General features: G+C 44.6%; 1 protein-coding gene across 1 annotated transcript in view; it reads right to left on the bottom strand.

The window, feature by feature from the left end:
* Positions 1-8,792: 8,792 nt before the first annotated feature.
* Positions 8,793-12,331, bottom strand: part of LOC308125596 (partitioning defective 3 homolog) — a gene marked incomplete at its 5' end in the record, with an annotated part of 413,756 nt that continues 410,217 nt past the window's right edge. The window contains one exon of the mRNA XM_080489471.1: positions 8,793-10,205. Coding sequence (XP_080345597.1) covers positions 9,764-10,205 — 442 coding nt within the window. The 3' untranslated portion in view covers positions 8,793-9,763. The remainder of the gene's footprint in view (positions 10,206-12,331) is intronic.

The raw sequence follows: 12,331 nt of genomic DNA, 5'->3' as shown, positions 1-12,331 counted from the left end.
ACACGTAACAGCAGCTCTCAGGTTTTGGAACAGAAAGCAGGATAAATCCAGGCACACACACGGATCCAAACATTCATCCTCCTCTGACTTCCACTCTGTCCTCGGAAACACACACTCGCCAGATGTTGCCCAGAGCTTTTGGGGCGGGGGGGTCGTACCCCCAGGTATGTGTATGTGTGATAGTGTGTGCGTGTCTTCATGTCAACCTCCCACAATTGGCCTTTTCTGGTGCATCTGCTGCGATTTATGACCGCAGCTTTTCCTACAACAGAGCCAGCTTCCGCTTTTGAAATCCCAAGAGGGGAGGATGGGTGGGTGGGAGGGTGGGGTGGGGTGGTGGTGGGGGTCGGAGGTCCGGAGCAGGTTCCTCAACCCAAAACAGGTGACTGCAGCTCAGTCCTAAAACGAGTCTCTTCACTCTTGAGACATCAGTGTTTCTTTTTTGTTTTTTTAAAATCTACCAGCAGTTCACACGAACCCCATCTGCTTCTCATATCAAACACACTTGCACTCGCCAGCACTGGGGTCTGCTGGTCTAGCCCACAGGGGTCGAGAGGGCAAGGCGGAGTGATGAAATCAAACCGGCCCGAATGACGAGAGTCTGCTTTTGAAACGCTGGGAATCGCTGAAGGTTTTCATTACGGCGTCTTATGATGAGGAGGGGAAACGCAAGAGTGGGGATATTAAAGACTCAACAGAGCTCTTTCGGCGTGAGTAATGATCAGACGGAGCGAGGCCGGAGACAGCTTCACTGTTCCCTCCGGCTTCAAAGTGTGAGGGGTGCGAGCCGATCCAGCGGAGCAGGTTACATGCTGCGTTGTGTATCACGCTGGGATGAGACCCATCGCGCTTTGATGGCTTTAGATTCGCTCCGTGGATGCGTCAACTGGATTTACGTGTCTGAGTCGGTTCTGTGACGATGACGTTATTCCACATGCCACCAGTTCACAACATTGAGATTCTTACTGTGTATGAAGGCTATTAATTCCTCTTTACCAAATTATCTCCAGGGAATGGTAGTGACACGCGATGTGGAGAACCTTCATTGGCTTTAGAGTGCGATTGGACAACACAGTGCTTATTCCGGTTCTCCACTACGTCATAAAGCTTAACTTCAATTGACAGTACTTACATTTTTTTGCGAAATTGTGGACATCATCTGGGTGTCACCTCAATCCAGTGACGTACGGTGCTGCACATCATTGCCTCAATCTCGAGATTTAAAGCAGTGGAGTCAAACTCATTTCAGTTCCGGAGCCTCTTTCAGCCGAATTTCTGCTTGAGTGGTAAAACAGTGGCAAAATAACTTTCAAATTTTAACAGAAAATTACATTAATCTCAACCGAATGTCAGATTTAATGATTTCTCCTGGTACAAATTAGTGAAATGTCCAAAAATCATCTCAGCGTTCACAATTCCGGGGAGACCTGGAACATTTTTTTTCTCCCTCGGAAGAAGAAATTTAGAGGAAAAGCAAAGGGAAACTTAAAAGAGTGTTGCAGCAGGAGGCTCGATGTAACTTCGCTTCTGTAAAACCGGGAGCTGGAGGGGGTTTCTTTTGGACCGGCTTACAGACGCGGTAGGAGACAATACGGCGTGGAAAACAAAAAGTCCAGTGTAATAGAGGCCTTTGTATGTGGCCATGGGTGAAAGCGGGAACACTGCTGAGGGCCTCTAAAGATGGAGGCCAAATGCTCCATCATTTCTCTCCATTTGCTCCATTGACCCTCAATCAAAGCTAATGTGGAGGGAAAGGCACTGAGGCTCAGCAGGGATGTGCAGAGTTACTTCAGAGCTGCTTTTAACCCCCCGCCCCCCTCCCCCGGAGGTATTATTCAGCTGCTCTCTGCCCTCTCACGGTCCTCTGTTTAGTCCCCTCTATCCTCTTCACCTTCATTTCACTCTTCCCTCTGGAGGTGAAATATAGATGACTGGGTGTCTTTATTCTCGACGCCTGCACTTCCGCGGACACTTCCAGATGGAGCCTTTTAAAAAGCCTTTTTTTCCCGTCGACAGGATGAGGAGTTCTGTGATGTGGCGAGGGCCGCCACTCTTCGAAAACCTGAACGTCATAAATTCGATGACAGCTTTTTCTTTCTTTTCTTTTTTTTTTTTTTTTAACGCCATCACAGGATGTTTTTAGAAGTTCAGGCAGCTGTAGGCCAAACCTCCCGGTAAGCCCATACTGTGACCGCCGATGAAAGGCACGCACAGACGGAGAATATCGTTTGTTTGTTTTAACAGATTTTATACTCGCCATATATGAAAAACAGACTTTCAGCTGACAGAGGTTCGTCTGCCTTAAACTTTTCTGGAGTTATAACAGAAACTAGGTGGAAAACCGTCATATTTTTTGGGGTTCTTTTCATTCTACTTCTTAAAAGGTTGAAGTCAAAAGTAAAGATCTGGAAACCAGATGAGAAGAAAACGATTTAAACGTGTTATTAGAGAGAAGAAGTACTCGCGCTGATAATTTGGGGGAAAAACACGTTAAAGGGAGCAAACAGATCATTACTGAAGGGGGAGCGATCCACAGTGTGAAGAAGGACTGAAGTGAAGAGACACCGTGTCGCCTGACGGTAACAGAAAACAAAAACAATGTGTGTCATGAAGCTGTGAGATTTCACTTTAAATTTGTGTTGGTAAGCAGAAAACACCATCTGATCTCTGTAATCTTATCCTATGATTCTCTTCATGCTCCTCTCCTAAGCCTCTTATGTATGTGTGACTTTAGTTTACCTGCAAAACTCAAACACTTTGGAAAGACAATTTTTTTTCTTGTAAATATGAATATATACAGTTTTTTGGTAAATATTCATATAATAAAAAAAAAAACATGGGTATGAATAACTACTGGTTAAGGTGGAGAAGGGGTAGGAGGATATGTCGGGTCATTATTTAATTCTGTTTTTTGTTATGTTAGGTTGTTGGTGTTTTTGCCTGCTTTGCTCAGTTATGTTTGTTTCTGTTTTTCTTTTTTTGTTTGTTTGTTTTGTTGTGGTTCCAACATGTCCAAAACAAACATTTCTAATCAAATTTACATTTTCATTTGTGAAGATTGCACAGAGTGAACCTCCGCTGACTCAGAGCCGACGATTGCTGCAATCAACAGGACGCCCTAAAAAAACAAAAAAACAAAAACATGCTGCTAGTATGACCGAGTTCTAATAAATAAAGCCGACCTGGGATTAGTCCCATCACAGTATAGAGCCAATGTGAATTCACTACGAGTTAAACTTATTCAAGGGGAAACGGTCGTGGCCCAATCTCATAGACGTCTGCGTTTGGTTCCGTGGAAACACAAGTTAACTGAAATATACAAGCATGCACCACTTTAATACCCCGAGGTGGTACGGTATATTTTTAGCACAGGGGTGTCAAAATCATTTTAGTTAGACTAGTGGGACAATAACCTTCAGATTTAAAATGTAAAGTTTTTCTTTGTGGTGACATGGAGTATCTCAGCTCGGGTCCATTTGTTGTGTCGCTACTCTTGAGAAATCATGTTAGAAAGTCGATGGTTTTTTGTTTCAGTTTTTTTCCATTTTGCTCAATGGTTTGGCCGGTTTAGAACCCGTTCTAAATTAAACAGAGAGAACGAGAGTAGAAATAAGCAGGTGCAGATGTAACGGTGGGCAGTGGCTGGTTGGTGCAGAGCTTCAGTCATAAGGTTGGGAACATTGCAAGACGTTTGCTCAACCTTTATCCATAGAAATCTGAAAAAAAAGTGCATCGAAAGAAGCAGAAATTGTTTCACTATTTTCCCACAATTAGGTAGGAAAGTTGTGTGAAAAAAAAAAAAATAATCATTTTCTCATCCCTGCTTTAACATTTAGCTGTTGAAACAAAGCCGAAAGGGACGATCTGGAACCCAGATGACTAAAAGACAAACATGCCACAGACAGAGAAAAGCCAATTATGCAGTCGCACTGGGAGAGGGAAAAATGTTTCAAGTGTGTGTTCCATTAGAAAGTACTATCATGCTAAGGAAAGGAATATCTCGGGGGTGGGTGTGGGGGGGTCTAATGAATAATAGAACGTCATCTGCATATCACAAAGACATGCAAGTACTTCTCTGTTCTTATTGTACGCGTGTCAAGAGTAATTATCTTAATACACACTGATATCTGGGATACGCCAATCTGTTATTCTTGATCTTCTCTTGCACCCGCACCGAGACAGCAAAATACATTTTGTTTCCCCAGTTTAAGGATCGCTTGTTCAGCTTGAAGATATACGAGCTGTAGAGTCGAGCAGCACAAAAACGAGCAGTTCTTATAACAAGAGGCACTGATCTGATGATCCTCCTCCTTTTCGCTTGTGTTCCTTTAATATATAGAGCTATTGAAGGCACGAGGAATGATCTGGAACCTTGATGACAGTAGGATAAATTTCCGAGTTCAAATGCGTGAGCCTCTGACAGAGAATAGCCAATTTCGCCACAATAATGGAGGAGAGAGAGAGAAAAAAAAAAAGAAGACATTCGAGTGTTTCATTTTGAATTCTCGCACGGTGGCAGCGAGAAGCAGATATTCATTACTCTGCCTTCAATTATGCGTCTTCCCCTCGCCGCTGCGTTATCGAGGAGACGCACCATTTGTGAACGCTACAGCAACACAATCAAGAAAAATCGTTGTTACAAGGATTGAAACTACCCTCGATTTATTCATTGAAAAAAAAAAAAAGTTATTTTATGTACAGCGAACAGCAGAAATATTTGGTAATGATGCACTGAAGTGAAAAGGAAAATTGCACGGTGCTTACATATTAGTCATTTTTACCATCGTAGTACCATATTGTGGCTAATAAAACACAATGAAGGATGGCCGTGAAAACACAGTGAAACAATAACAATATATTTCTCTTTCCTCTCAGGACCAAAAAGAAAGAAAAAAATAGAAAAGAAAAACATCCCCCCCCAAAATATAACAGCTTTACGGGAAAAATCTGTGTGTCACAGAGTGAACGAACAAACATTAATTACACAACACAAATAATAAATGTGCATTATGGGATATTATCAAATTTGCATATGGGGAAAAAAAACTCATAACATATTGCAGGCACCGATCCCCCCCCCCCCCCCCCCCCCCCCCCTCCTTTTCTTTCACATGAACACACACGAGCCATACAAAGTACAGCTGGTAATAAAGCAGAAAAAAAAAAGAAAAGTGTAAAAATGACAAAGGAGAGATAGAAGTGGAGGATAAGAACGAGAGAAAGTGAGCACCGACACATCGGTAACCTCCCGTTTGCGCGGCGGGCTCGGAGGAATAGTTTTGATTACTCCATTGACTGAATCATCCGGGAGGTCAGGCCTCCCGTCGTCCCCCCCTCCCACTCGGAGCGCCGAGCCGCTCGCATGGCTGCCAAGGCGTCCTCGCAGACATACTGAAGCATCCCGTTACTGGCAGCGCTCGCAGACACTTAAACACATGTCCACCTACACGCCGGCGCTCGCGGGAAAATTGGTAGATTATATTTTTTACACACACACACACACACACACACACACACACACACACACACACACACACACACACACACACACACACACACACACACACACACACACACACACACACACACACACACACACACACACACACACACACACACACAAACAGACAGCAGACACACAGAGCGTCGGGTATTATGTACTCGTGAAAACCATAAAACCTGCAATCTGGGCTTGCATCTGTGCACTCCAACCCTTAACACTTGCAAACTAGTATGAAGGGATTATCTAATCAAAGATGGCACTCGTTTGCTTGGTAGGGACGCGAAAAAGAAAAAGAAAAAGAAAGAAAGATTCCACTCTCCTGCTTATATGTTGTGACACGTCTCCTTTATAGTATGTAACCTCAATAAAAAATGCTGTCTAACTTATGTTTCATTGCATTATTGTCTTCAATTTTAACACGTTCATAGTGTAATAATCAGCCAATAATGTAATGACTTCTTACATTTTTTCAATGGCCCAAAGGAAAAAAAAAAAAAAAAGGAAAAAAAGGGGGGAAAAAAATGAAATAAAATTTTAATAAATAAAATGGTCCAAATTATTACATTTGGGCAGGTTTTACAAGGTGGTTAATGTATAAAGTTTTGATGACATTATTGGTCAACAAAGTTAACTGGACTTTCCTGATTTGAGTCTATTGCATCAGTAGTCTTCACCTTCACACGCTTTACATTATTAGTCAGATTCACACATCGTCAGTAACGGCCGCCACGCGGAGTCCTCACCAAGCACACTTTGTGACGGAAGCACCACTGTCCTTGGCATCGGAAGACTGCAGGCACCCCGGTCGCAGCCGTTGTAATATCTTTATACTCTTTGGGCTTTTCGGTGGAGAAAAGAATCGTTCCGCCTATATACGAGTTCAAGAAAGCAGACGTGGTTTCAAGTTCAACTTTTCAAGTGAAAACGCATCGTTTTAGAAAAGTTTCCCGTTTACACGGCGACATTTTTGAAAACGATGTCCGTTTACATGGAAACGGTAGGATCCATGGCGTGCCAAGACACAAGTTGGCGCCGTTGGTTGTTTTCGGAACGAAACCACAACACAAATGTGCTTCGGGGGACAATGGCGAGGACACAGACATTCGTACAGACAGACGACACTCTGGAAGAAACATTGCTGGTCTTTTCCATCTGCTGGCGCGTGTGCAGAGGAACTATATACTACTATCGTGATGCGGCGGTCACAAGTCACAAGTCTCTATCATGATATGAAATCAGAATCAACTGAGGATTTGAGGATGGATGTCGAGCAACTGCGTTTTGCATTGCACTGTGCTTTATATGCTTTAAAAGCACATTTATGCTCCTTCTCTTATTCGCTGTAGCCACGTCTCTAAGGTAGGCTCAAACAAAAAGAGGTTTCCTTTTCAAAACGTTCGCCTTCACTTGGCTTCAGAGATCGCTTCTCGTATCGTCTACCGACTGTGCGGAAAACCATTCGGTTCGCAAAGTGGCCTCCAGACGTCTGCGCGGGTCGGTTTCCACGAGGTTCTGTTAAGAGTCCATTAAGGAAACATTCATCACAAAGCAGCGTATCGCGTTGCTGCGACCGTTCCGATGAAGTGTGCGAGAAGAAGCTCGCTCGACTCCTCGTGTTTTCACCACAGCTTCCTGTAAACCTGCCGAACCTGTTTTCTCTGAGTATCCAGCTTTGTGAGGAGATAAAGACAACTGACTACTTTTCGCAGGTTTGTACTGCTTTCACTAACCACTAACATTCACCCGAACTGCTGCTGGAACTTGATTCATGCGTTGATTGATTCATCCGTCTTTCAAACTAACTGGTGCCAACCCACCTCTTGGCCACTGTTCCACCGTGCCACCGGACGTAGCTGCATCACCAAAAAACCAAAAGCACCCCAGAAATGTATTCTCAACCCTATCCAAAGTCTGGTTTTTAAAACTTTTCCAGTTAACACCAGGGGCAGAATAAACACTGCTTGAGACAAGAAGGAACGGAAACCGAAAATCACCCGAAATCAACATTCACTTGAGTCCATTCAGAGAGAAAAAAAAAGACCGAACAATATATTAGCTAAAGGAGAAATTACAGTTTAATAAATGATTAAAGTCCGACAGCTCACAAATACACTCATATATGTGTGTTATACACGCACTCCTACACAAGCACTTTCGAAAATACTTCCGCTAATCATTGACTGAACGCTCCGGAGAGCTTCTCCATCAATGAACGCAATCACAGAGGAAAACAAAATCAGCTCTATTGTACGTGGCCCCGGCAGACCGTCTGTCCCTTGCCGAGGCCGCCCGCTGCAGCGGCCCGTGCGGTTTCCCCGTGTGAACCACCTCCATGAAATATTCAGCGGCGACACCTACAGGCCAAAGCGCCTCTGGTTTACAGCCAAACCGCTCCAGGTGAGGCCAAGGCCAGGTCGACGCTGGCAAGGTCGTCGTTTTCTCTGTGCGTCTCTCTCTACGACAACAGACACACACAAAGGGGTGGGGGGTGGGGGCTACATGCATGTTTAATGAATGCACATTAATTAATAACCCAGACGTGACCCCATTCTTTTTTTTTTTTTTGCACCACTGGATTCCCATTGGGTGGAGAAGGGGTTGGAATAGAGGAGATCCAAAGCCTGTTTTCCTCCAGAGAGAGCGGCGTATGGTCGGGCGACAATGCGAGAAGGATAAGATAAAGCAGCCAGCAGAGAGGAAAAGAGAATTCGGGATTATCATACTGAATATATGAGGGGGGGGGGGGGTATGCATTTGGGCTAAAGTGCAGTATCCGAAACAAAAACAAGAGGGGGGATGGGTATTTTTTCTCCACAGTTCAGCCTCCTTAACATTCAAACTCTCACACACAGCGTCTCGGTCAATAGCGGCTTCCTGTGAACGAAAACGTCGAGAGGAGTGTGGTTCTGACTGAGAACCCGGGTGGTACACAAGCACACGAGATGAGTTAAAAGTGTGAGTGCAGACATTTTTTTAAAAAGTGCCGGGTTAATCCGTCTTATGTTGGTCAGAAGTCGACTAAGCCAATCGTCAAGACTTTATGGGCTGGCACAGTTGGATTATGGGATTTTACCCACACACACTGAAGTAAAGTCATTTTAATCCAAAATAGCCAAAGTCAAATATAAAAAAAGTTCTAAATGAGTGTTGATTGACACCAGGTGATGCTACTAGTTAACTTGGATTTTTGGATCATTGCGAGGAAGATCTGTGTTGTACAGAATATTACATTTTGTTACTGATGATCATCAATTTAACAATACATTTTATTTTATTTTTTTTTAATATTAAGTACAGTCATTGTAAATTAGAGGCTACTGCTAGCCTAGCAAACTACACGACTGCTCGGTTGTCAACTTTATTTGATGATTTGGAGTTACACTATGTCTCTGACATACGGAGTTTGTTGATGCATTAAAGTGGCGAATCCAGAAGAAGGACGATACGCACAAGAAACACGCCATTGCGCTAAATGGCATCCCCAAGAATCTTTTTTTAGAAAAAATTTGAGACGCTCTATTTCCTCTCAGGATATGCGTTAGCCACAGATCTCATTTCAAGCAAAGATCCGGACTGTTTACACAACAAAACGTATCGTTTTCACCTTTTCTTTTCATTTACACTGTAACATTTCAAAAATGATGTCCGTTTATGTGGAAATGGAAGAAACGCTGAAAACGCTGTAGTTTTAATGTTGGGCCACTAGTGGGTGTATCAACAATTCGCAGGAGAATATGGACTGGGAGTCATGACACTGAAAAGTAGCTTTTTTCTCCGGTTTACATGGAGACTGCAACGGAAGTTTCTTTTCTCACCTGGGGCCTGACGTATGTCTGAATCCCAAATACTCAACAGTTTGAAGTGCCGATGAGCTTAACGTTCCTCGGTCATGAGGAGAACTGCAGTTATTTAACATTTTATCATTTGCTGTTTGTTATTCCACCTTTCATGTCAAACCTACCAAGCTTTCAACACATTATTTAGTGGGTACAAAACATGAACAGTCGATGGATTTAAAGGCACTTATATACACAGGTGGTCACAAGGGTAAACGGGTAAACGAAGTACATCCCAGATTATTTCTTGTTGATATATAAAAACAAAAAGATTCCATTTAAAAAAAAAAAAATAAAAAAAATTTGTTTTTAAATATTAACATTTCAAAAGTCCCATAAAATCTTTATATTTCAGTATTTTATAAAAAAAACAAAAGAAAAAAAAAACAAAACACGGATCCGACTCACTGCCCTCTGTCATCTGTTAGTGCTTGTTTGGATCAGTCCGACTGTCGGGGGAATAAAACATCCTTCCTTTCTCTGAGCCGTGAAGCCTGCTGAGCTTGGCAAGCTGCGACGGCGACGGGGGGACGTCCTGCCTGTAGGGGCCCTTGGTCTGAGGCGGGGCCGGCGTGTGGTTGTTGGTGTCAGCGGGGGCGGGGGCGTCGGACGGAGAGGGCAGCGGCCTGGATCTGTTGGCCTCCTGCTCCCTGCGTCTCTGCTCCTGCCTCAGCAGCTCCTGGGTCTCCAGGAGGACGCGGGCGTTGAAGCTGGACGTGCCCAGGTAGCCGTTGCGGGACCCCTGGCCCGCGGCAGCGGCAGCAGAGTGGCGGGGATTCTCTTTGGACGCCTGGAACCCCTCCGCCGGGGCGTACGTCTTGTCCCACGAGTCCTGGGACACGGAGCTCGAGTGCTTACGAGGTTGCCTGAACACAGAGACGTCAAAATGTCAAGTGTGGTGCTGAGCGAGTCACCTTAACAAACTCAAGAGAAGCAAAAAGCTGTTCATCCTGCTTGGAGGAAAAAAAAATCATATTTTTGTCCCCAGTTGCCCCTGGGTCAGTGCTTTTGAAGAGGACTTGAAAAGAAACTGCACTTCAGCTAAGAATGCATCCATTTTCACATTTTGCGAGATTAAAAGAGAGAGGGGTGGGGGGGTTGGGGGGGTGGGGGGTTGGCAGCAGTATTCACTTAAAATACTGAAAGCAACATGAGTGTGGAGAAGAGGGATCTGGTTAAGCCTGCCGCACGATTACACTGAATCCGGTGACATAAAGACCGAGACATGAAAAGACAGGAAACAAATGGTGGAAGCCAGAACCGCCCACAGGACTATTAGTTCCACATTGTAAACAAACACAAACGTTAAAACCTCCCTGAGAAAAATGGCTGCTTTCATGCGTTTAACTCCTTTTTGGAGACGCAGACGGCTGCACTTACAGCACCAGACGGAGTAATGGCAGGCCTCGCAGCGCCGCTCGCCTGCTACACATCTCCAGCCCGCCTGCCAAGCATGCACGCGTATTATCTCACATACAGACGAGGGTACGTGTGTGTTTTCACCAGCCGCGCTATTCCTCCTTCAGAACTAGACCCCGCTGTCGGAAACTGCCGCGTCTTTGGCTAAAGTGTGAGGTCTGCGCCGCCATTCTTGGGATCCATTAAGGCTGACGTGCGATGGGAGACCTGCGACAGTGTCCTCTGCGCTCAGGGTGCTAGGAGAAATCCCATTCACACCTCGCTGACCCGCTGTGTGCTTAAAAGGCTTTTGAAATCACAGCGCAAGACCGCAGAGAAGGAAAATAATGAAAAAAATAATATAAAAATAGGCCCGGCATGCTTTTAGGTCCAAACACCTGCGATGTCTTCTCATTCCAGAGAAGCTTAGAGGAGCTGATGGAAGACACAACGGGCTGCTTATTGTTTCGTTCATGACCTTCAAAATAGTGGAGCAGATTCGAATTCTTGTTTTGTACGCGGCGCTAAATTGGTTCTGACAAGGAAAAGACCTACTGTGCTGCATTGAGCTTCCCTCCTTTTCTCACTGTACTTACGTCCATATGGGAACATTAAACGCCTCTTCTCCTGCAGTCTGTGCGTTTTCTCCTCCTTCCCATCAAATCTGTTTGACGATTCGCTTGCAATCCGATACCAATGGCTTCTTTTTTTTTTTTTTTAAGGCACCATTTACACGCTTTTGAGTGAAAACCCAAAACTTTTGTTGCATAACCAAATCCAGATTTTCATGATTTTCCCCCATTTGAATCTTGGACCATCGGAGCTGCATTCAGAATCTGCTGTGTCTGTGTGAGCTGGACTGGCTCCACCCACACATGCCCATCTTGGGAAGAGGAGGAAGTACTTCCTCTTGTGGTGCCATGTGCCAGAGCAGAGCTGCCTAACTGTGGGAGGAGTCAAAGGGAGGGGCTACCTTGATTGGGATTGGCTAAACCCCCGATGACACTATATAGGGTTTGATTTCTGATTGGCTGGTTGGAGCAACACACTTTTTAAAAACTGAAACAAGCCAGGGAGAGAGAGGACGGACTTTCTTCACTTCTGGGGCGTCATTCCAGGTATGGGGATGATTATTATTGTTGGAAACCCTTTAGAAAGTGAATTTTACATCATATGGCCCCTTTAAAACATTGCCATGTTAAAGGGGCCTTAATCTGTCTCATCCTTGGACCGTTTTTCAATTTCCTACCACAATTTCAAGACATACATATGAGGTTAACCGGTGAACGGAACTCTGCGGTGACCCGTCCAGCGCGCACGCTGCCTTTGCCCTTCGTCGGCTTGGATCAGCTTGTGTAAACTTGCAGCCCTGAATGTTGTAGAAGATCGATGGAAGGACACATCGAGGGAACATTCTGTCCTTTCATTACTAATTGAGAGTATCTGTGTGTCTCCGAGCCGAAGGCCGTCGAATGGTTTTGGTGTAGTATGTGCTTTTGTGACCGTCGAATTCAGATCCGGAGAGAAAATCCCCCAACTATTCCTTCAGGTCTTAATAAGTGAAAAGCAGCTGGAGATTCAAATCTGAGGCCAA

The sequence above is a fragment of the Lipophrys pholis genome (assembly GCF_963383615.2).
Source record: "Lipophrys pholis genome assembly, chromosome: 20".
Taxonomy (NCBI): domain Eukaryota; kingdom Metazoa; phylum Chordata; class Actinopteri; order Blenniiformes; family Blenniidae; genus Lipophrys; species Lipophrys pholis.
The sequence above is the reverse complement of the archived record's forward strand: the minus strand, read 5'-3'. Positions and strand labels throughout refer to the sequence as shown.